The 24,186-nt window shown below is 35.1% G+C and overlaps 6 protein-coding genes across 8 annotated transcripts; 3 read left to right on the top strand and 3 right to left on the bottom strand.

Annotated features, from left to right (window-relative positions):
* Positions 1–2,057: 2,057 nt before the first annotated feature.
* Positions 2,058–8,059, top strand: LOC106368612 (ATPase 5, plasma membrane-type). The gene is made up of 15 exons (XM_013808617.3): positions 2,058–2,272; positions 2,741–2,860; positions 2,946–3,182; positions 4,471–5,355; positions 5,436–5,540; positions 5,623–5,767; positions 5,845–6,009; positions 6,085–6,323; positions 6,395–6,427; positions 6,505–6,586; positions 6,667–6,827; positions 6,900–7,073; positions 7,163–7,345; positions 7,441–7,622; positions 7,799–8,059. Exons 1-15 carry the CDS (start codon positions 2,210–2,212, stop codon positions 7,893–7,895), a joined length of 2,871 nt encoding a protein of 956 aa, XP_013664071.2. The 5' UTR covers positions 2,058–2,209; the 3' UTR covers positions 7,896–8,059.
* A 918-nt stretch (positions 8,060–8,977) lies between these two features.
* BNAA09G41350D lies at positions 8,978–11,868 on the top strand. Of its 2 annotated transcripts, XR_007316643.1 has the most exons (3): positions 8,978–9,175; positions 9,478–11,265; positions 11,594–11,868. XR_007316643.1 is itself a non-coding variant. In XM_013808618.3 (2 exons), exon 2 carries the CDS (start codon positions 9,660–9,662, stop codon positions 10,668–10,670), a length of 1,011 nt encoding a protein of 336 aa, XP_013664072.2. In that variant the 5' UTR covers positions 8,978–9,175; positions 9,478–9,659; the 3' UTR covers positions 10,671–11,868. The 2 variants fall into 2 exon arrangements, 1 of the variants encoding a protein (XP_013664072.2); XM_013808618.3 differs by having other exon boundaries at positions 9,478–11,868.
* Positions 11,869–15,601: 3,733 nt separating this feature from the next.
* LOC106363688 lies at positions 15,602–16,162 on the bottom strand. The gene has a single exon (XM_013803392.2). The coding sequence runs from the start codon at positions 16,160–16,162 to the stop codon at positions 15,602–15,604; it is 561 nt and encodes a 186-aa protein (XP_013658846.2).
* Positions 16,163–16,747: 585 nt separating this feature from the next.
* LOC106363689 lies at positions 16,748–17,377 on the bottom strand. Its single transcript, XM_013803393.2, has one exon. It carries the CDS (start codon positions 17,375–17,377, stop codon positions 16,748–16,750), a length of 630 nt encoding a protein of 209 aa, XP_013658847.2.
* Positions 17,378–18,565: 1,188 nt separating this feature from the next.
* Positions 18,566–19,681, top strand: LOC106365147 (fasciclin-like arabinogalactan protein 3). Its single transcript, XM_013804595.3, has one exon. It carries the CDS (start codon positions 18,831–18,833, stop codon positions 19,671–19,673), a length of 843 nt encoding a protein of 280 aa, XP_013660049.2. The 5' UTR covers positions 18,566–18,830; the 3' UTR covers positions 19,674–19,681.
* Positions 19,682–19,909: 228 nt separating this feature from the next.
* LOC106368614 (selenoprotein H-like) lies at positions 19,910–22,711 on the bottom strand. Of its 2 annotated transcripts, none has more exons than XM_048741465.1 (5): positions 22,292–22,711; positions 22,127–22,200; positions 20,565–22,040; positions 20,367–20,463; positions 19,910–20,281 (listed from the first exon to the last, which is right to left on the bottom strand). In XM_048741465.1, the coding sequence occupies exons 3-5, from the start codon at positions 20,897–20,899 to the stop codon at positions 20,141–20,143; spliced, it is 573 nt and encodes a 190-aa protein (XP_048597422.1). In that variant the 5' UTR covers positions 20,900–22,040; positions 22,127–22,200; positions 22,292–22,711; the 3' UTR covers positions 19,910–20,140. The 2 variants fall into 2 exon arrangements, with proteins under 2 accessions (XP_048597422.1, XP_048597421.1); XM_048741464.1 differs by having other exon boundaries at positions 20,565–22,047; positions 22,292–22,710.
* Positions 22,712–24,186: the final 1,475 nt, after the last annotated feature.

Raw genomic sequence — 24,186 nt, forward strand, 5'->3', positions numbered from 1 at the left:
TTAAACAACAATACGAAAAGGGAAATACCATAAGATAACACTAAAAAAAGTTATGTCACAAATACAGATTCTAAGGATCAAAATGACCAAAATATTTTATTAAAGAGGTAAATATACATTTATACTCATAGGGTTAATTAATCTAAACCTTAGGGTTTAGAGTTAAGGGATGGGGATTTGAGATTGAGATTTAAAATTTTATAAAATAAAAAATAAATATTAAAAATTAAAAATTTTAAAATAAAAATTTTTAAAATAGTTTCAAAAAGTATTTTCGAATTACAAAAATAAAATTTGAGAAAAGATAAAAAAAAATAAGAAAAAAAATTTAGAATAAAGTTCGAATTTGAAAACATATAATCTAAAACTATAAAAAAATTTTTTTTTTACTTTTGATTTTCTTTTATTTTATATATCTAAGGTATTAGGATCCTTTTACCTATTAAATGAAACATTTTGGTCATTATTCTCTTTGTGGTCTATTTTGTGATCAAAACTTGAAAATTGTCTATTTAGGAGAATTGACCATACAAAAATCCACACAAATTTTAAAAGTTGTTTTTTAGAATATAGTAATATTGAATCCGGGTTAACTGAAATAGGCTTATTAAGTAAAGTGAAAAACATATGAAGAACAAAATAAAATAAAAAGTAAAAGAAGATGCTCAAACTCAATTAGAGTACATTCATCCCTAGGTTTTTTTTGTCTTGAAAATTATGTTAAGCAAAAATTTGAAGTTGAACATATTAAAACAAAAAGAAGGTGAGTTAACATTAAACCCCTAAAAATTAACCACATGTCATTGCATTTGCCACGATCCACGAGCATCCAGTGCCTTTTTTTTGTTCACATGGCAAAGGAAAGTTTGATCACCCTTTATCCTCGTGAGTTTATTTTCTCTCTTAACACTTTTCTGGTCGAAGCCATATTTCCTCACATCTTCATTTAATTCATACCATGACGGCACCACAAAAGTTATTATATCACTATACAAAATGAACAGAGAAGTGAAAAATCGATTCTCTATTTCCATGGCGCATGAGATAAGATACAAATATACTCACTATACCGCAACAAACAAAACGTTTGCAGATGAAATTTTAAAGTAAGAACTTAAGTCTATATATTTGTATCCATATTTAATACTTAACTAACAAACAATATCTTCTAGAGTTAGGGTTACTTTGGTTGTGTAACCCCATAAAGAATTCGAGATTTTTTTGTATCTTATCTTCTTTAATGGAAAAAGTTTGCATGAGTGGGTGAGAGAGAGGATTTTCACGTAAAATTCATAAGCAGGAAATTAAAGGAGGGAAACAAATAGTTGTCTCTTTCACATGTTTCTCCTTTGTGTGTTCATCTTTGTCCCACTACTTCTAATATAATTTCTACCCTCAGTTTTTTCTGTAAAAATTATTGTTACATTTGTAAAAATATGCACTATATTAGAAATAATCATTTACACAATACAATAGGATTTCTACGCAAGTTTAAAGTGCTCTGCCTTTTGTCTTCTCCGGGAACTTATCTTGTTATCCAGGAGCACAAAAGTTCTGTAACAGAACACTATTTAGTGCTAAACTAAGATCACTTTCATTACTTAAAACTGTAAGTAATATGATAATCAAGTGGTGGTGGTCTAGACTCTAGATGTCTAGTGTTCCCATTTAAGAAGGAATAATCTTGCTAGTTTAGGTTAGAGATCAATTCCCTTCAAGCTTAGAGGCTTAGAGTTAACTAATATCTCCCATTTGACACTAGAAAAAAAATCTGGTGAATGGGCTACTCGGCAGTCACACTCACCTTAGGGGATTAATCGTGCGTTACAAACTCGAATACCTCATGCTTATAAAAGAAACTTAATAATATGATGAAAAAAGGAAAATAACTATTGTTGCTGCCGAGACCAAAAGTTGTGAAATACATTAAAATAAACGAAATGCCACGTAAAAATCGGAAGGGGCAAAAGAAGTGAACTCATGATCTGGCTTACTTTACCAAAAGTGCACATACAAACAAGCCTCCCTCAGTCCCTCGCATAAACTTTCACACTTCACATTTTCGTTATGTCTTGAATAAATCTTCGGACACAATAAATAGTTAGATACCAGACGTTCACTTCTCCACTTTCGTCTTCTCCACATCAATATCCTAAATCCTTTCCTTTTTTTTCTTTTTCATTTTCTTCTTCACCTTTTGGGCTTCACTATGGCAGCTGCCGCAGATAAAGGCAATGAACTCGACCACATCAAGAATGAAGCTGTTGATCTGGTAAATATATGTACTCCTTTTGTTTTCTTTGGTATATAGGTATTATTAATCTTTTACCCGGGTAATTCCAAAACATTATGTATATACATATAGTGTGACAAACTCGAACTCGTTTTACTTCTTTTCAATACGTGATTTAATTATATTGCGAGTCCCACACCATTAGAGTTCAAAGATGGCTTCATTGAGTCATTTTAAAATGATGTGCTAACATCACACGATCGTATGCTAGTTGTTAACTGTGTGTGTGTTTTTTTTCTGCCAAGAAAGCACATTTTCTTACATCAAGAAAATACAATTTTAGGAAGTATTATTTTCTTATAAAATGTTATCATAGTTTCTTTATTTGCCAAGAAAGCATATTTTTCCTTACATCAAAGAAGTAAAATATTGAAAGTAGTTTTTTTAGAAACTAAGGGAAAAAGAAGTGGAAAGCATTAACAAAATTACATAAATGATGTGGTACAGATTCGAATACCCATGGAGGAAGTCTTTGAAGAGCTGAAATGTACAAAACAAGGTCTTACATCAGATGAAGCTTCTTACCGTCTAGACCTCTTTGGTCCCAACAAGCTCGAAGAGAAGAAGGTTTTTCTTCTTGATTTTTCTCCCTTTTTTAAAAATATGAACATTGATGAAATATTTTTTAACCTTATGATTTGATAACACGCAGGAAAGCAAAATTATAAAGTTTTTAGGCTTCATGTGGAACCCCTTGTCGTGGGTGATGGAAGCGGCGGCTCTAATGGCTATCGCTTTGGCGAACGGAGGAGGACGACCACCGGACTGGGAAGACTTTGTGGGGATAGTGGGTTTGCTGTTCATCAACTCAACCATTAGTTTCATTGAAGAGAACAACGCCGGTAATGCTGCAGCAGCTCTCATGGCCGGTCTAGCCCGCAGAACAAAGGTTATACCAGTTATACGTATATAACTTCAATTATGATCATAGTGAATTTTTCTGTTGTTGGATATAGAAAAGAATCGTCAATAGAGATCCACAAAATAATTATAAAACGCAAGAAAGTTTATTTAGTAGATTAACCATATAATATTTCGTTTTCTTCTATTTATATTTTTAGCAAGTAAGTACAAACTACCAAGTGTACAAAGAAAACCATGAAAATTAATAATTTTAAAACTACAAAATATTATGTATGGGCATTTAAGTATTTGTGTTGATCATGTTTTCGGATTTCAGATTTTCAATACGATTTATTTTTTGAAACTTTGATAGATTTCCAGTACGATATTCATAAGTTTCATTAAGATATTTTTGATTTTTTGACGGAATTCAATTTGATTTCTTTCGGATTTCGGATTTGATTCGAATCAAATTTTACTTAATATCAATAATCAATCAAAAATCTAGAAAATATCAAAAATTAATAAATAATATTCAAAGGATAAAATCGAGTCAAACTATCTAAGTCACCTAAATGTATCTAAAATACTTTAAAGTACCAAATCACTTGAATTTAAGTAAAAGAAGGTTAATAGATTTAGTTAATTTTATTTTTTCTTATACTAGTTTATATTTTGATTCATATTTGATATTACCAATATTCTACATAGTCCTTAGACTCCATTGTGATATTTTCTAAAATGGTTCATATAAGATTCTTAGTAAATCATATGCCTAGAAAAATTTAAACACAAACAATTGTATACTAATCATTAGAAAATCTAGTTTTGCAGAATTTCGTAACGAAGAATTATAGATTTCAAATTGACAATAATCTGCAAATCTAACATTTTCAAAGTTTTTAATTAAAGTTTAAGTGTTTCATTTGGGCATGCAAACATAATCATTTTATAGTTACTTATTAATTTATGCATCATTCATTCAAATTCAAAAACCAATTTTTGTTTATTGATAATTATTGTTTATACTCACAAATTTTTTAAACCAAATAATAAATTATTTATATATAACAATGTTTTCTGAATATATACATGTCTGTTAATTAATTAAATTTTAAAAACTCTCACGTATTATAAATATTTTTAAAAAAATTCTTCATACAATATATTCATTAATAACAATAAATTAAATAAATAATTATTTAAAATAACTGAATATTCTTTGATTATACAAAAATCATTTATGTATAAATAGTTCCGTTTAAAAATGGTGAGTAAACGTTAACTATATATGGTACAGTTAACTATATACGATGTTTTGGGTGTAAGTGAAGGTGCTCAGAGATCGTCAATGGAGCGAGCAAGCAGCATCCATCCTCGTACCCGGCGACATAATAACCGTCAAGCTCGGCGACATCATTCCCGCCGACGCGCGTTTACTCGACGGCGACCCTCTCAAGATCGACCAATTGTCTCTCACCGGCGAATCAATCCCCGTCACCAAAACCCCCGGCGACGAAATCTTCTCCGGCTCGACCTGCAAACAAGGCGAGATCGAAGCCATCGTCGTCGCCACGGGAGTCCACACGTTCTTCGGCAAGGCCGCTCACCTCGTCGACACCGCGAACCAAACCGGACATTTCCAGAGAGTCGTCACCTCGATCGGCAACTTCTGCATCTGCTCGATCGCGCTGGGAATCGCCGTCGAGCTCCTCGTGATGTTCCCGATCCAGCGCCGCGAGTACCGCGACGGAATCGATAACCTCCTCGTTTTGCTGATCGGAGGTGTTCCGATCGCGATGCCTAGTGTGTTGTCCGTCACGATGGCGATCGGATCTCATAGATTGTCTCTGCAGGGAGCTGTGACGAAGAGGATGACTGCGATCGAGGAGATGGCTGGTATGGATGTTCTGTGTAGCGATAAGACTGGAACTCTCACGTTGAATAAGCTTACCGTTGATAAGAACTTAGTGGAGTTATTTGCCAAAGGAGTTGATAAGGAGCATGTTATCCTCTTGGCTGCGAGAGCCTCGAGGATTGAGAGTCAAGATGCGATTGATGCAGCTATTGTTGGAATGCTTGCTGATCCTAAGGAGGCTCGAGCGGGTGTGAGGGAAGTTCATTTCCTTCCTTTTAACCCGGTGGATAAGAGAACTGCGTTGACGTATGTTGAGTCTGATGGGAGTTGGTACCGAGCTAGCAAAGGAGCTACGGAGCAGGTATGGATGAAACGGGGTGTGATGATGTGTTGATTCAAGTTTTACGGGAATGGTTTGTGCTGATGATCTTTCTTTAACAGATACTGAACCTATGCAGTTGCAAGGAGGATGTTAAGAGGAAAGCTCATGGAGTGATTGATAAGTTTGCTGAGCGTGGGCTTCGATCGTTGGCTGTGGCAAGACAGGTTTTTGTTCTCGGTTTCTATAAACACCCTTGATGGTATTATGTAGAGAAGTTCTTGTCTCATTGTGGTTTTATTGGTGCAGGAAGTTCCGGAGAAGAAGAAAGATGCTTCTGGTGGCCCATGGGAACTTGTGGGTCTTTTACCTTTGTTTGATCCTCCGAGGCATGACAGTGCCGAGACAATCAGGAGGGCTTTGAACCTTGGTGTTAATGTTAAGATGATAACCGGTACTAATCACATAGTTCCTTTTTTTTATCTATTGTCTGTCTGCACTTCATTTTGATTGTCCTTGTTACTTAAACAGGGGACCAGCTTGCAATTGGGAAAGAAACTGGTCGCAGGCTTGGAATGGGTACAAACATGTATCCTTCTTCTGCGCTGCTCGGACAAGAGAAAGATTCTTCCTTGGGTGCGCTTCCTGTTGATGAACTGATCGAGAAGGCTGATGGATTTGCAGAAGTCTTTCCAGGTACATACACTTAAGCAAAAGGCTATATCTTTAACCACATATTCTATGTCTATATCGTATGGTTCCTTTTTGCAGAGCATAAGTACGAGATTGTTAGTAGGCTGCAACAAAGGAACCATATATGTGGTATGACTGGAGATGGTGTGAATGATACCTCAGCTCTCAAAAAGGCGGATATTGGTATAGCTGTTACTGGCGCTACTGATGCTGCGAGAGGCGCTTCTGATATTGTTCTCACAGAACCTGGACTGAGCGTTATCATCAGTGCAGTGCTTACCAGTAGAGCCATATTTCAAAGAATGAAAAACTACACTGTGAGTCAAAACTTTCATAGAGTTTTACACCGAGACACTAATTCAAATCTTGACATCGTCTTTCTGTGTAGATTTATGCGGTTTCAAACACGATACGTATTGTGGTAAGTATACTTAGAAGATTTCATTTGGTTTTGATGGTTGCAAATCCTAAATCTAAAGCTATTGCCACATGGTGCAGTTTGGCTTCATGTTCATTGCTCTCCTATGGGAGTTTGATTTCGCGCCTTTTATGGTCCTGATCATAGCAATCTTAAACGATGGTGAAGTTACATTATAGAGTATTTACTGCATTTAATAGTGAATTGTTTATAATAATTAACAAAAACATTGCTACTTATAGGAGCAATCATGACAATATCAAAGGATAACGTGAAGCCATCTCCACAGCCAGATAGCTGGAAACTCATAGAAATCTTCTCGACCGGAGTCGTGTTTGGAGGCTACCAGGCCTTGATGACTGTCGTTTTCTTCTGGGCGATGATAGACACTGATATTTTCTCGGTACATACTCTTATTCACAGTTTCTAATTCTAGCCCAGTTCAAAAAACTAACTCTTTTGAGGGTTTACGTAGAACATGTTTGGTGTGAGACCATTGAGTCAACGTCCTGAACAAATGATGGCTGCTCTGTATCTACAAGTTAGCATCACAAGTCAGGCTCTCATCTTCGTCACCAGGTCCCGTAGCTGGTCCTACGTCGAACCCCCTGGTCTTCTCCTACTTGGTGCATTTGTCATAGCTCAATTGGTATGTATATATATAACAAATCCACTTAAATCTTTTCATGAAAACATAACAACAAGTATCATAGCGGTGTATTCTGTATACACTCTCAGGTGGCGACATTGATAGCTGTTTACGCGAACTGGAGTTTTGCGCGGATAGAAGGAGCCGGTTGGGGATGGGCTGGAGTGATCTGGCTATACAGTCTCGTAACGTACATCCCTCTCGACTTGCTCAAGTTTTTGATCTGCTACGTTTTGAGTGGCAAAGCGTGGTTAAACCTTCTTGAAAACAAGGTATCCACAAAACCCATCACATGAATCCAAGAATGACTAGTGAAAATGTTGCTGCCGCTTATATGAGGGTATCTATGTGTTAAAACACAAAACAGACTGCCTTCACGACGAAGAAAGACTATGGTAAAGAGGAAAGAGAGGCTCAATGGGCTGCAGCTCAAAGAACACTCCATGGACTTCAACCACGAGAGACAAACATCATCTTCAATGAAAAGAATTGTTACAGTGAACTCTCTGAGATTGCTGAACAGGCTAAACGCCGAGCTGAGGTTGCCAGGTAAATACTAAATCATTCAATTTTTCACTATTTTCCATCGCACCATCACTTGAAAACTCTCATAAATCATACATGAGCTCCACCTGGTTTTCCGCCTGTCGCAACCCGATACTTTTGGTTCCTTCGGGTTGGTGGTTTTGCTAAATGATGAGATGTGGGTTTGATGATATCTGCAGGCTGAGAGAGCTAAACACATTAACAGGACAAGTAGAGTCAGTGGTTAAGCTTAGAGGACTTGACATTGACGCGATTCAGCAACATTACACAGTCTAATCAGATTGTGAAACCTAACTAATCTACTTTGGTTACTATTTAAGGCTATTTAATTAGTTTGAAAACAAAAAACAAAGTTGTGTAGACTTATACCGATGCATTTTTTTAGGATCTTTGATTTTTGTACTAATTTTATATTAAGTTCATGTATTTTATTTTGATAATGTCTCTTTTTTAAAACACAAATTTTTAATGTCTCATTGTCAGAGTGTTGATAGGTAAAATGAATTAATTTACAATAAAGACATAAAAGAATTGTTAGATTTTAGTTGTGTCTAATTCTTGATATTTTATTATTTTTGTTTTTCATTCAAACAAATATATCAAGTTTTATTGAAAATAAAAACATTTCAATTAACAACAAAAATCTTTAAATATCATTTAGTATATTATATATTTTTGTTACTAGTACGACTGCACCGTAGAGCCACACGTTGCTACTCGAACTATTTTTTTATCATCAACATAGACAAACTTATACTGACTTTGACATCCAAATCGGCGGTTCCATATCTAACAAAAGACAAATGTTTTCTAACACTACGTGCAAGACTGTCAATTTTTTTATTTTGCGTCTCATGAATGATCTGTGAACTAAGAAAACTATTTTTAAGGATCTTGATATCTTCCAAATAAATTGCAAAAACTGTACATTCTTCTGGTTTTGACACTATCTTTACCAATTGAGAAAAATCCGTTGCAAATATGACATAATTTTGATGTAAGTTCTGCATACAGTCTATTGCCCAAACTAAAGCATTCATCGACTACCTGTGTTCGTAAACTTCCCCATTTTAAACCAGTTACGTCTTGCCTTATATTCACAAACATGAAATTTTGATAAAGATTTTAAAGTTTAAGTCTAATAACACATAGTTTAAATTAATTTTTAAATCCATTAAAATCTAACAATCATTAGCCTTTTCTTAAATATTCACATATCCCAAATTTATCCAATTATTTACAATATTAATATATTAATTATTTTTTGTATTTTTGTGTTAATATAGTTTAACAAGATCCCAGACTCATAAATCATAGGAGATTTTACTAATTGATGATAAAGTGATGAAAGAAAAGGAATAAATAAACAAATGTAAATTAAACAGAAAAAAAAAAGGAAAACTGAGGAAACCAATAAGCAAGATCGAAGCTTTAAGACACGAGCAAAAGCTCCAACATTCAACTCCAACCAGCAATACGAGAAAGACACGAAGAGCAATTCAAGACTTTGGTTTATCACAGAAGCTCAATACGCATACGGAGTTCGGAACAAAAAGGTTGGTCGGAAGTTAGTTCTTCTGTTCTTGTCTGAAAATTCTGGTCAAATATTTGCTTTGAATCAAATAGTAACCACTTGTTGTCATGCTTATAAAGCTTTCCTCTTCATTGCCTCTAAGTCTCCTTCTCCCTTTCGAATTTCATCGTTTCTTTTGTTGTTGTTACAAATGTTGAGTCTTTCTTTCTTTCTTTTACCAAAGCTTTGGATTTTCAAACTTGATCTCGATTTACGCTTTCTTATTATTAAATTACCTTTGTAGATTTGGCGTTGACAATGTTGGGTCTTTCTTTGCTGGTGCAGTTCTCAGTGAAGAGGATCCCTTGCTGCTGTTTTCTTCAGATGATTTTGATTCAAAATTGAGGGCTTTTTTTGTGTGAAGTGATGAGATTTGGCTTTGCACTAAAAGGGAATAGCTTAAATTCAAAGTGTTATTAGATTGTTTTTTTTGTCTGAAAGGGCAATAGAAGCTGAGAGTAATAGTCATGCAGCGTTCTCAAGATGAGAGGATTAATCTTGGTGAACTGAAAGGTCATATAGTGAAGAAGATTGGTGTTGAAAGATCAAAAAGGTATTTTATTTACCTAAGTAGGTTTCTGAGCCAGAAGCTGACCAAGAGCGAGTTTGATAAAACATGTTCAAGGCTGTTAGGGAGGGAGAATCTCTTTCTACACAACCGGTTGATACGTTCCATCTTGAGAAACGCAACCGTCTCCTCCAAGTCCCCACTGCCTGCTCATCTGACCACCAAACCTGTGGCTAATGGTCCTGAACAAAGGGAATCTTTAGCTCCTAACCGTAATGACCATGTTTGCTCCAACGGGGTGAGGTCAGGAGTGCGGAAGAGGAAGGTGAGAGATAGTCCAGTAGAGCAACAGTCAGTTTGTAGATTAGGTGGTGCTGCTGATGAAAGAGACGGTGAGTTTCTTCGTCCCGTTGCAAAACCACAATGGAAAGAACAAGAGGAGCAGGTGAGGGTGACTTTATCAGCTAGTCCTCTGGTTGCACCTATAGGGATTCAGTTTTGTTCAGCTGGTGGGTCCCGTAGAAGAAGGGTTCCTGTCTCAACCAGCGTTGACGTAATGAGTAGCTACGAGAGTGGCGGGTTAGGAGAGACAGAGATGCTGAGGAAAAGGATGGAGAGTATTGCAGTAGCGCATGGTCTTGAAGGGGTTTCCTTGGAGTGTGCTAATACGCTGAATGCTATGTTGGACGTTTATCTGAAGAAGCTGATCAGATCGTGCGTTGATTTGGTCGGAGCTCGGTCAACAGATGGAAGAGAACAAGGCTTAGTCAAGCAGCAGCAAAGTCAGAACAAGGTTAACGGACCTTCTGACAGAAGACAAGATGAGCGTTCTGTGTCTCTGCTTGATTTTAGAACCGCTATGGAGTTGAATCCACACCAGCTTGGCGAAGACTGGCCAACACTACTGGAGAGAATCTCCATACAGGTCTTTCGAGAGGAACAGAGGTGTGAAAGAAATCATCAGTTATGAGTTTAATCTGAGGTGAGAAAAGAAGCAGATCAATATGATATCTCAGAGCAGGTTAGTAGATTTATTATTCGGAAATGCAACTAATTATCCTTCCTAAAGAATCTGTAAAAAGAAAGATACGTGTTGTTAGTTGTGTCATGTTGTAAGATTTAGCAATCTCAAAGAGGCTTTGTTGTGTATACTACTACTAGTGAGTTTTGGCAAATGAGATACCGAGTAGGGTACAAAGTCAAATCATGTAATAGCTCTTCCATTTTCTCTAGTCTTTTAGCATTTGTTTAGAATTCATTATCTTCAAAAATAACAATTTTTTGACATTTCCCTTTTTTTGTTTGTTCTCTCATCTCATCTCAATGGAAATTTCGTTTTATTCAAAAGTCCAGAATGAATTTGAATCCGTTGTCCTTGTATCCCCTGTCTATTGCAAGTTTTTATATGTCGAACATAAGCTTTTATTCGAGAAGTTGTAGCCTGAGGATGTCATCAATGCTAGAAGAATTTAGCCAACAGTAGTCATCTTCTGGCAAGGCTCACTCGTTGGAAGGAAACTTGCTACAATGCATGTTTTGTCTACTGAAGCGGGTAACTGTATCTGGTGAGTTCTTCTTTGAACATTATGACCATCATGTGGTACTCTGTGCCACCATGAAAAATCTTTTCAACTTGCTTAAATTACGATTATATAATAACCTGCAATCCCCTGAAAGATGTCATCTTTCTGGACTTTTATTATATCCTGGTAAAAAAAAACGATTCTTGCTGCTGGAGTTGTTTAGATCTGTGTCTTTCTGATGGTTAGAGAATATGTTTTGAGAGACTACTCTAATGTGTGGTTTTTAGAGGCATGCGTTTTGCTGCACCAGACATATCTTTACTTGATACTTTTTTCCAGAGATTTATTAAATACTAGGATCTTTCTTCAGATGAGTTAAGATGGTAAAATAGGCGAAAAGACAGAAGGAAAACTAATCAGCACTTCCCTTTACAAAATGGAGCACCAGAGTCTTCATCTGCAGCCACTATTGCACACAATAATACAGTGTACCTTCCAAACTCCATCTTGTTTTTTTTGTATACCCTTCCTTAGAATCACAGAGATCAAAATATCATGTTTAAAGGGAAACAAAGAAATGGATTTGATTCAGTTTATGTTCTTTAACCTTTGATTCAGTTGTAATGAAGAGAGTTTTTGTGTTTATATTTCCTGTGTTTCTTGACTAGCATTTCATTAAGTTTCCCAAATTATAACCAAAGTGTTTCAGTTACTTTAACAAAGTTAAAGGAGCTTTTCAAATTAGCTTTTCAAGACTTCCCTATAACTTAACCCCCTCTTAACCTGCTTCATCAATAATAGGCTCTCTCCATTTTGCCTTTTTATCCGTATGCTATATTGGATAGTATTATAGGAGGCACTGACAAGAGGGTGTTACTCACTGTCACTGGACAAATGTTCGCTTTCAGGTATTTTGATAACTCCTTCTTAAATGACAACTACTAGTTCCTATGCCTTGATCAGTCAGATGAGAAGACCTGACAAAATGAAGTAATAGATAGATGAACCTCGTTTTTTTTTTTGAACAAAAAAAAAAAGATGAACCTCGTATAGGATGTTGTTATTGTCTTTGTATTGATCTTCAAGCTTAGGAGATCCAGAAGTAATACCTGTGGGACCGTGTCCATGTCACACTGTTCTTTGCAGACTATGATCATTCAATGTCTTTTTTTTCACTTGATCACTTGAGCTCTGTTTCCCATCGTCTTTCTTACACATATACTGTTTTCTTTTTTGCAGTTTGAGCAAACATAAACTAGAACAAACTGTTTTTTTTTTTTAAATCAATTTGTGTGATGTCTTTTGGCATTATTCAGGTCTCAATTGTGTGACAAAAGCATGTCCTGTTCTATTTTTGCAAACTTTCCGTTTACATTCTGTAATTAAAAAAAGAGTAATTGCATCCGGTAGACAAAAAAAAACAAAATTCACTAACTAACTAAAAACACCCTCTCTCTCCTACTTTCTCTTCCTATCTCTCTCTACTCTCTCTCTAAAAAATCTAATTTCACTTTTTTTTTTGGTTATTTAGCAAATAAGCCCTTAAAAAAACATGTCATGTTTACTGCAGAGTAATCTATTTCGCTACTTGAGTGAAAAAAACAAAACACAATATCTGATGAAGTAAAAGACAAAAAAACTCGTCTTGAGTTGGTTCTGATTGGCAGAAACAAGATTTGGTTTAAAACATATATTATATCACGATCCGCGCTTTGCAAACACGGATTATTTTATGATAAAAATTTTCACTAATAATTAATAAATATTTTGTTAATTTGTAAGAATTTTGTTTATTTGAATTTTCTTTGCATTTAAATCAATGCTCTTAAATTTGACCCAATCTGCGGTCAAATCGGTTAATCCGGTGATTCGATAATTCAATTTAGGTTTTAAAAATATCTATATTTATAAAAATCACTATATCCGAGACTAACCAATTGAATCGATGGATGCCCGATATGTTAACATATCCAATTTGATTTAAATTGCTATAGTTTCATAATTTGTCACCTTTTAATCCAAACTAGATTTTGACCCGCGCTTCAAAAGCGCGGGTTTTATGGGTTATATACGATGTTGGATATGAGATAGTATTTTGAGTATATTGTGTATTATTATATTATAAAGTCGTATTATATCGAATATAGAAATTTGTTTAAAATTATATAACTTATGAATAAATTTATTCGAGATTTTTTATATATACTCTTATGTAACGCTTTCTTAAGTATAAAATTTTAACCTAAATTTGATAAACAAACCAAACCAATACGAAATACAGGTTGAGGTTCAAGATTGAAAAAAGTACCTATTAGATATTTTTGGACCTGCGGGTCTCTGTTGGACTCCGGGTATCCAAAGTACCTAGAATGTTTTGTTCATATTATGTATATTTGAGTAATTCATATATATTTTCAGTATAAAAATATTATTGTAAATTTTGGATTCGCGTTTTCTGTTATAGTTTCAGGTTTTGGGTAAAATTTCAAATTGTAAAAATATATTTAAAATATTGGATATTTTTGGTTCCCGGGTAAGATTTTGGTCTTTTAGATAATTAGTTATTTTTGGTATTTATTTGATTTTGAGTATTTTAGTGTTTTGATTTTTTTGGCTTTTCAGATTCTTTAGATTTTTGTCCTAAATACTCGAACTGAGCTAGACTCATTACGTAGCCAAATTACATAGTAAATTTCACAAATACTTGAATTATTGACTCAAACTTACCTGAAACTAAAAGGAACAAATCTGAACAAAAAAAAATCAAATACCTAATTGGATATAAATGCCCAAGACCCAAAGAACTTGGATTTGAAAGAAACCGATTTATATTTGACCCGAAGACACGAATGCCCAAATCTAACCTTTCATATTTTTGTGCATTTTATAAAATTTACATTTGATTAGTTGGTGCAACTTAAAATTTATTTGAGAGGTTTTTGGCTAATTTAACAGTATAGATTTGTAGATTTTTTGTTGAGCAGTAAAAAAAAGATTTGTTGGGTTTTTGATAATTTTAAACTTATCTTAAATATTAAATTGTTATTTATCAATAAAATAAAATAAAATTAACATTATATATCATTTTTAAACTTATCCTTAATTATGAAGTTAATGAGACATATTTAGAGAAGAGTATAATAAAGTGTATATGATATATTTTCGTGAACCAAATTTATGTGATTGTATATATATGGTATAATCTTTTTGTTTACAAAAAGATATGGATCCAATGAATAAAGCTTTGACTAAATGATTGTTAGACAAATTTAAAGCAATATATTGTTTGTCCAAATAATGTAAGACCAAAATATTATTAGTTAATGAAAGGGTCCAAACAACTTTTTAAGTAGATTTATTAAAACTCCTTCCCTTTTAATAGTATTGATTTTAAAGTTTATTGTTTTACAATTTTATTAAATTATGACATTTCTACAAAATTTTGATAGAGAAAATAATAGATATAATTAACAACTATAAATGTCTTGATCATATTACTCCATTTATATAACTTAATTAATTTTATTATAATTGTTTTGTGTAATTTTTCTAGTTAATCATTTATATTATAATCGCTTTAAATTTTTTGTTAACAATTAGTATTAAGCATTTTTCTTTAGATAACATATATTTTGAACATTTTTCATAATTATTTTTTTTATTATCGTTATTGTACACTGTATAATGTTTATATATTTATTTTTTATGTAATGGCTATTATTGAATTGTTATCTTACTTAAATAAATGATAGAACCATTATGCAGTAAATATAAATAAAATAATATGTTAATTTAATTGATTTATCATTGATTGAAATGTTTTTGTAGTATTTAAACCTTTAAAAGTAAGTTTTATTTATTTTTCGTTTTTTATAAATTTTTTGAATATTTTTTTTAATATCTGGGTATTAAAAAGATAAGTTCCAATATTTTATATTGTTTGGACATAAGATTAATTATAGTGTTGTTTGGGAAAATGGATAGTAGTATAAAAAAAATGACTATATTGTTTGGAAACATTGATAGTAGTATAAGAAAAAAAATATTAGTGATTTAATGTAGGTTTAACTATAAAGTAGGAAGATGTATTTAATTTAAAAACTTATAAAATAAATATTAGGTCCAGCACAATGTTTCTGTTTTAATAATATAGATGTTGTGAGATTCGTATAAAAAAATTGATTTTTCAAAACAAAGAAAAGGAATCTTACTGCATATATATCATAAACTGTTACCAACAAAACTATTGTGTACGACATAAAACCACACACACAAATGAGAGCACCCTAATGAGATAAGTGAAACAGATCATATGCCAAGACCCTACTTGAGAGACACGGATGTACTCAAACCATACAAGACCGATTAATTTTGTCAATTATCCAAAAGGATGGCGGCAGAGAGGGCAAGAGCCATGGCCTCTTCGACTTCGCTCGATCCATTCCAAAAGACATTCTCTATGAAACTGATGGAAGCAACCGGGAAACATGCTCATGGTTTTACTCTCAAAATCGTCAAGACAGATTGCACACGTCTCCTCCCTTTCCAAATACACTCTGCGTGCCGATTCCACAAGAACGGTGATGAGCAGCGGTTGCCCCTGCGGCAAGTCTCCCCGTTGGGATTCATCAAAAATATAATCTCTCATGTACCTGGCCAAGTTACTGTCGTTCAGTTCCTTGGCGAGACGACGGAAGATGTAGTTCGGTGTGAAGTTATCGAAATCGAGGTAGAGAGTAGAGCCCTCGCGGCAAGGATCGGGGTGGGAGCCTAGGGTTTCGATGAGACAAGAAGAAGAACCGCTACGCTGCTTGTCTTGTAACAGTATCTCTACATGATGGTTTTGAAAGATGACAACCCCTGAGGAGTACGAGGAGTCAGATTGAGCCCTAGCGGTTGCTTGGATACGGAGGAACCTCTCTGATGATTTTGTATCCATTGTTTTTTCTCTTTTTGAGGGAAAGATTGTTGTGAGAGACAAAGAAACTGAGATGAGAATAGAAAGTGTGTGTTTGGTATTTATAAGAACTTAACGCGTATATGCCAGTGTTCACTTTCCTTTTTTCATCTCTGTTATTTCCTTTTTTCATCTCTTGAAATCTTTTAACGGTCATTTAAATATTTCCTTTTTCTTGTTGGTTAAGTATCTCGGTTTTATTGGTTTTCTATTATTTGTTGTACCGGTTAGACAATTCCCCAAGTTTTAAACCAAATTATTGTTTCTCAAGTGATTACTTACAGTTACTGTCTTAACTAAATTCAACATAAAATTCACAACGTTTAGCTTCTGCTTTTAGATTCTCTCTCGTCTCATTTACTTACGTTTTTTTTGGGATCAAGGTATCTTTGGGGATGCTTTTATGAGTGGGCTATAAACTATACGAGAAAATTAATGAATGCGAAGAATTTCATTAACAAATAATACGAACGAGACTGATATATAAAATTTTGAGAAACCATAGTAATTAACCAAATCACAAAACAAAACTGATTAATAAAATCATTGCTTGAATAAGAAGAAACACTAATTGCAAGCCTCTGTTAACTCTTCCAAAATTCTACTCGGTTTGTTGGTTAACGGGTTTGTGGATAGGCGACAGAGAGGGCATGAGTCATGTCGACCCAACCACTTGACGAAACAATCTTCATGAAACACATGCACACACCCCGGCGGTTGGCAGAAGGCCTGTCCCGACTCCGACATATCCTCTAGACAGATGGCACACGGTTCTTCTACTGTCATTGTCAGGGGAGCAGAATTACAAGGCATGACTACATAGTCCTTCTTGGTAAATTTGACGAACACCGTCATCAACAAGGGTCCTTGTGGTAGGTCTCTCCGTCTGGATTCAACAACGATTTGATCGGTTATGAGTCGAGACAAGAGAGGGTCGTTGAATCGGTTATGGATAAGTTGATGAACGGTGGTCGGTGCAAAGTCTTGGACTCTGAGTCTGAGGACGGATGGTTTGTCGGGGAAAGAAGGATCGGGGTAAGAGCCGAGACTGGTGATATTCCCGTCGTCATTCTCGTCCACGAGAAGTTCTTCGATCTCCCAACTTTGACGTATCGACACCGAGTTCAAAAAACCTAAGGACAGACCTTGAGGTGTTGCATGTGCAATGACTTCGACCTTGAATGATTTGGTTTCCATTTTCGTACGTAGCTGAAAACTCAACAAGACAAAACTAGAGATGAGTCGTAACAGAGAAAGAGAGTGAGAGTTTTGTGAAACAAGAAAATTGAGATGAAAACTTAAGTGTGTTGGTGAATGGTGAAGTTTTATTTATAAGAAAAAGACCTTATATTAAACGCGTAATGAAAACGCTCTATTTCCGTTTTTTTGTATTATGTTATTTCCTTTTCCTGAATCAAATCTTTTTTTTTTTGGTAGGATGCAAGGGACAAAGGTCCCCTACTTTTTATTAAGAAAACTTCAAAAAATACTACAAGCAAAACTGCCGAGTTCTAGCTATCCCATGAAAATCTTCCGACAGCATAGAAGTAACATGTTATGGAACCAACTTAAAGTAATGTAAACCAAAAAGTAAAGAAAACGCATAGTTAGCCAATCTATCAGCTAGATGATTACATTAGATATTTTGACTATCCAGTCTCTTAATATGAAACCATAGCACAAGCATACTAGAAACGACAAAGAATGAGCATCATGGATCCATGTCTTAAGAAAACCCACTACACTCTCAGAGTCCACCTCCACTTCTAGCCTTCGAATACCACTGTCCCATGCTATGCACAGCCCATAATAAACACCCCACAGCTCCACTAAGCGGCCGAACAAATGCCAATGTAGATATCAAAACCCCCTTTCCACCCTCCATATTCATCCCTCATCACCCCACCTGCTGCCGCCAGTCCAGGGTTTCCTTTAGAAACTCCATCAGTGTTCAATTTGCACCATCCAGACATTGGTCGTGACCATGCGATCTGCCTCTCCACTCGTGCCCCAATCACCGAGTGCTGCCTCAGTTTGTTATTCGCCTGTATCACCTCTTGAGTCTTATCCTTAACAAACTGCACTCTGTCTCTACACTTCCCTGTCATTTTTTTTTTTTTGAGAAAAATCTACACTTCCCTGTTTCACCAAACACATACTCACATCTCTACTTCCAGCACCACCACACAGTCAAAGCGAAAAGCGTAGGCCATTTTTCCCCAATATCTAAATTTGATTTAGGGATTTGTTGTTTTATTCGAAAATGTTGTCAAACCGCCAAATTCTACGCTGGCGGATTAATGACCGTTTTAGTGTTTCTTTGTAACATTTTGTTGTGTCCTAAATTATTCTAATTACAGAGCGATCTTAGATAAGGATGAAACTTGTCCAAAAGACTCTATTCCATCTCACATTTTTGAAGCAAAAAAAGAAATCTCAAGAAAACTAAGTTAAGAAATCAAACAGTCTAATGCCAAATACGGAGTTAACAGCAAAGACAAGTTCAAATTTAGCCAACACATTAGAAAATTATCTCTCCACCGTTAATCTTGAGCTTTTCACAAGATCTACTGTATATATACCTAACCAAATCCTTTTATTACAGACTCAGATTTTGAGATTTAGCTTTTGAGTATAGAAAAAAGTAAGGATGGGTCTCAAGGCCTCCTCTTCTCTCCTCTGTCTCGCCATTTTACTTGGTGTCTCCTCCATTGTATCATCCGTTAACATAACCCGAGCACTAGAGAATTACCCTGAGTTCAGCACTATGATCGAGCTTTTGGCCAAGACCGAGCTCACACCAATTATCAACAAACGTCAGACAATCACCGTTCTGGCTCTTAGCAACGATGCTATCGGTTCCATCTCTGGTAGACCCGAGGAGGAGCTCAAGAACATTCTTATGAACCATGTGGTTCTTGACTACTACGATGAGCTCAAGCTCAAGGCTCTCAAGGACAAGAGCACATTGCTCACTACCCTTTACCAATCCACCGGTTTAGGCCAGCAGCAAAACGGTTTCCTCAACTGCTCCAAAGCTAACGGAAAGATTGTCTTCGGGTCTGCCGTGAAAGGCGCTCCTCTAACCGCTGAGTACATCACGACCGTGTTCCGTAACCCGTTCAATCTCTCTGTGGTCCAGATCAGCATGCCCATTGTGGCTCCTGGACTCGGGGCTCCGGTTAAGGTTCCTCCACCACCACCCATGACTTCCCCACCGGCTCCAGCTCCCAAGAAGGCTGGAGCCACTCCAGCTCCTGGACCAGCTGAGGAGGAGGATTACGCAGACGCTCCTCCTGGTGCAGCTCCAGAAACCGCACCTGCATCAGCCCCATCAGAAGATGGTTCTCCTGCTCCGGCTCCAGAGAATGCTGGTAAGAAGAAGATGGCAGCAGCTGATGAGGTTGAACCACCTAGCTCTGCTTCTAACACCGGTTTGAGATTTGGTGGTGCTCTCGTTCTCGGGTTTGTGGCTAGCTTTTCTGGGTTCTAAGATGGTTTAAGACAGAGGGAGTCGAGGTTATTAAACGTCTACATCACATTAATGTACCTCAATCAGTTACTAGTTTGGAATGAAAGTGTGATGTTCTGTCCTGTGAAATATGTATGACGAGATTGGGAACCCATGTGTTTATCTTTATTCATCCAACTCAAACGCCATACACAACCCATGAATATGTGCTTCCACATAGCACTATGGAAATGATTTAATCCCAAACTACCAAGGATCATTTCAGATGAACCAAAACATATAATAATGTAGTTTTAGCATCCAGAAAATGCACATATCCAAGTAAGCCCAACAAAATGACAAAACACTCTAAAGAGTTTTCACCAAAGTATCAAAAGGAAAGCCTAAAAAAAAAAGAATGCACAGTTGGTTGCTCTAGGAGAGAGTTAGATATATTGAAGCGCGCCTATTTGATTACGCAGCGGGCCCTATGTGCAGAGAAGCCTCTCTCATTTAATCCTCTCTACGATGTTAGAGACGACCTCTTCCATATCAAGTTCCGTCATCGGTGTAAATGGTTTCTTCATATCCAAAAGAGTGATGAATGATTCGCCGCCTTCCTCTCGAATCTCAAAACATCCACGCCTTGGCTGTTGTTTAAATCAAACATATAATAATGTGACCAAATAAAACAAAAACAAGCTAAGCATTTGTGTTGGCTCTTTCCTTGAATACCTTAAGAGGATTGAGAGTGACAATGATGCCAGGAACAGCATTCTCCAGACCTTCCTTCACCTTGTTGGCTCTCTCCTTGAATGATTTGTGTTGTTTGCTTCAACCAAAACAAACAGAAACGTTTAGCTTCCCAGACGAAAATAAACTACAGAGAATCGTAAAACCAAAGAGACAATGGAGGAGACATTTATAGCTTACTAGTGCTCGATCACGATCGTCTTTTTCTCAGAGACTTCTTCTTCTTCTTCTTCTTCTTCTTCTTCTTCGTCTACGTGGTCTTCTACCACAGCTTCCTCTTTTTCTTTCTTGATCTTCTTCGTCGCCGCTCCACCTTCCTTGGCTTTCGTCTTCCTTTTCCTCTTCTCGGGAGACTCGAAGTTCATGAGCTTGGAGGATGTCGAGTTACCACCCCCGCGTCCCTTAGTTTGGCTCCGAGTCTGGCGAGCCATGCTTCGAGTCTGCCTCGTCGACGTAGCCACCGCCGCAACATATTTCCCCTTAACTCCTCCTCCGGTGCTCTTCGGCGGCGCCATTGAATTGAATCAAAGAACATAAAAGAAAAGCTTCCGTCGCAGCCAGAATACTGACGGTTCCCTTTTCTTGTTGATATTTATCACTTTCACCCGCTCTTTATAACGTTGGGAAGGACTAAAGTTACTGGAAGAGGACACGTCACACGGAAATCGAGTCGACGGTCATGATTAGAGCATGTACAACCCAAAACCCCATTATGAGTATCATAACTAATATCCCTTAGAGCATCATTATCCCTATAACCCTATTTGGGTTTCTTAATGAATTATTTAATAATAAAAATTAGTTAAGAAATTTAGTTAAGAAACTTATAGATTTTATGCTTTATTGGGGGTTTCTTAATTAAGGTTTTTAAAAAAAAATGTCATATAGAAAATGTTTTTGATTGTTTTGTGAATAAAATTTGTGATCAAGAGAAAGAGAAAATGAACTTATTTCGATTAAAATGTGTTTACTCGTTTTGTATGGTAAGAAGGAAGAGAATGAACTTGAAAGTTGAGAGAACTTCAAGTTATAAAGAAAAAAAGAACATGAGAATGAGGAGAAAGAACAAAAGCTTATTTATACAAAACACATTACGAGGTATTATTTTGCTCAAATCACACAATCACCATAAGACACAAAACAACAAGACACAAGTCTGTGACAGAAAACAACAAGACAACGTTTGCTTATAACAGAACAACAACAACAAGACCAAGCCATACGTTTTTAACTTAACAGAACAACAACAAGATAACTTAAATGAGCAACAACAAAAGGAGAACTCCATTTCACAAATCAGTCAATTATAGATACATGAGCAGGCGAGACATCAAGGCATTAAAAAAAAAAGAAGTCGAACAAATCAGTCAATTATATTTATAAGCTACATTAATAAAAAAAAACGCAGCTTGCAACTACTTTGAGTTCTGCTCATACAATCCACTATAAACTAACTTAGCAAATAGCAGTTAAGAAGCTAAAGAGAGAGTGCCTTGACCGAATACATTTCATCTACTAATTCTCCTATATATATCAAGCAGGGTCTAAGCTTTGCTCTGTCACTTCCATAAATTGCTTTCTTAGCAGGAGGCGGCACATCATTGCCTACAGATAAAGGAAGGTAAATTCTATCTCCTACATTCAATGACTCTTTGGCTGCCACCTTCAAACAATCAGTACCATCAGCTTCCTAAAAAAAACAGTTCTTGTCCTAACCATGAGATGACTAGAATAAGACTTACCCTTTCAATGACTCCTTGGCTGGCACCTTCAAGCAATCATCACCATCGCAGCTCATAGGCATTTCTTTTCTAACCTGAATCACATTTACAAATCTCTTATCTTGTAACTTTCACAGTTCGATTGAATCTACAAAATACAATCTCTTTAACTAGAGTGACACAGACCTGTCTTAGACGAAAGAGTTTTTGTAGGAGGTTTATAGGTAGGTCGGGACGGCAACTAAGAATCCACCTTAATGCCGTCGTTAAGCCATCCGTTGAGTCTTTGACGATGGAGTCTCCGCCCAAAGAGAGCTCCTTTCCTACGGCGGCGGCGTCAATGGTGGGAGAGAAGGGAGGTAGAGTTGATCAACCGATTGATCGCCATTGTCGTTGGATAAAACAAAGAGAGAAGAAGAAGACTCGAGAAAAGAGAGAGAAAAAAAAATTGAGGTTTGCTCACATGCTGACACGTGTGCTCTCTTTTAAGCTAAGGATCGGTCTCAAAAAGTTCAGAATAAGGATCGGTAACTGCATTTTAATTTAGTTTTCATTTAATTAAATGCTGTAATTTGTTTAAATCCCCCCTTAGGAACCTGCGATAATGATGGTCTTATATATTACTCCCTCCGTTTTTTAATATAAGTCGTTTTAAAGCTATGCACATAGATTAAGAAAATCATTAATTTCTTATATTTTCGAAATAAAAACATCATTAATTATTTACCTAACCACAATTCAACCAATAGAAAAATAGAAGATATATTATCATTGGTCAGACAACATTAATTATTAATAAATGTTACATAAAAAACCGAAAACGACATATAATTTAGAACAAAAAAGTTTCTCTAAAACGACTTATATTGAAAAACGGAGGGAGTAAAAGAGAAGCATTGTAATAAATGCATTCACACTATAATAAACACATGATTTGATAATAAATATACTAATGCGTTCACACTATATTCATAAATGTGTTCACACTATGTATTTTGTGTTTTTTAATATAAAACTCACATAATAGTTCCAATAAAACTCTGGATTTTTCGGTTCAAATAAAAATAGATAACGAATCAAAAACCAAACTATATATATATTATTTTTATTGTTTACGAATAAAGTTGAGCAAAATATTCATAAATTTTGATTTGATTCGTTATCCGTTTTGATTTGAACCAAAAAATCTGGATATCCACAATTTTACGAAACAAATCAAATACTAAAATACAATATCCAAAAAAGAAGCAAATCACAAATACCAATATTTTTAGGAACATATATCTAACTCGATCTGTTATATGCATATATATACATATATGTAAAGAATTATATATATATACATTATATATATTATACTTTATATCAGTTTTACAATATTTTTTTTGAATTAAATTTATTATATTAGGTACTAGAATTTAAAAATTTAAATAATGTTTTATTTTTGTAATAAATTGTTATTATTAAATTTTTCAATTATTTTTAAAATTTTATTTTATTTACGGATCAAATCGGATATTCTTTAAAATTCTAAAACATTTCGGATATCCGAGTCACCGAATATCTAGGTGGCTAAAGATCGAATCGACATGAATGCTTCCAAATACCCAGATATTCGATCTGTGTACACCCCTACTTAAAGATACAATTTTATTTTATTTATATGAAAACGTTGACTAATGTCAAGGCCTTTTTATTTTAAATTAATTTTAATTTTATCTTTCATGTATTATTTTGGACAAAAATGTTATTTAATATTAATTAACTATATTTTTATATATATTTGTCAACTATTTTTATATACTTTTTACATACACCTACATGTGCACCTTGATGTGAGCATATTGTAACTAAGTAGAAGTATCTAATTTTTTTGAAAGTTGATTTTTTTTTAATGCTTCTTTCACTACCGACTAAATTGTAGTGAAATGATTTGTCTTAATAATTTTTTTTTAAAACTATTTATCTGTTTAGAAACTATAATATGAAACTATTGGTTCGACATGACAACTGTTTAAAATTCATAACATGAAAATAAATAAATAATATTAATTTTTGGTTTTACCGGAAAAAACCAAAAA

The sequence above is a fragment of the Brassica napus genome, chromosome A9, assembly GCF_020379485.1.
Source record: "Brassica napus cultivar Da-Ae chromosome A9, Da-Ae, whole genome shotgun sequence".
Taxonomy (NCBI): domain Eukaryota; kingdom Viridiplantae; phylum Streptophyta; class Magnoliopsida; order Brassicales; family Brassicaceae; genus Brassica; species Brassica napus.

What these genes read in the sequence shown, in the direction of transcription:
- LOC106363688 (XM_013803392.2), bottom strand. Translation starts at nt 16,162, where the DNA reads ATGGATACAAAATCATCAGAGAGGTTCCTCCGTATCCAAGCAACCGCT.
- BNAA09G41350D (XM_013808618.3), top strand. Translation starts at nt 9,660, where the DNA reads ATGCAGCGTTCTCAAGATGAGAGGATTAATCTTGGTGAACTGAAAGGT.
- LOC106368612 (XM_013808617.3), top strand. Translation starts at nt 2,210, where the DNA reads ATGGCAGCTGCCGCAGATAAAGGCAATGAACTCGACCACATCAAGAAT. An exon ending in AGAATGAAGCTGTTGATCTG is followed by an intron (nt 2,273 to 2,740) that starts GTAAATATATGT and finishes GATGTGGTACAG; the next exon opens with ATTCGAATACCCATGGAGGA. An exon ending in AAAGAATGAAAAACTACACT is followed by an intron (nt 6,324 to 6,394) that starts GTGAGTCAAAAC and finishes CTTTCTGTGTAG; the next exon opens with ATTTATGCGGTTTCAAACAC.
- LOC106363689 (XM_013803393.2), bottom strand. Translation starts at nt 17,377, where the DNA reads ATGGAAACCAAATCATTCAAGGTCGAAGTCATTGCACATGCAACACCT.
- LOC106365147 (XM_013804595.3), top strand. Translation starts at nt 18,831, where the DNA reads ATGGGTCTCAAGGCCTCCTCTTCTCTCCTCTGTCTCGCCATTTTACTT.
- LOC106368614 (XM_048741465.1), bottom strand. Translation starts at nt 20,899, where the DNA reads ATGGCGCCGCCGAAGAGCACCGGAGGAGGAGTTAAGGGGAAATATGTT. An exon ending in ACGATCGTGATCGAGCACTA is followed by an intron (nt 20,464 to 20,564) that starts GTAAGCTATAAA and finishes TTTTGGTTGAAG; the next exon opens with CAAACAACACAAATCATTCA. An exon ending in TCACTCTCAATCCTCTTAAG is followed by an intron (nt 20,282 to 20,366) that starts GTATTCAAGGAA and finishes TTTAAACAACAG; the next exon opens with CCAAGGCGTGGATGTTTTGA.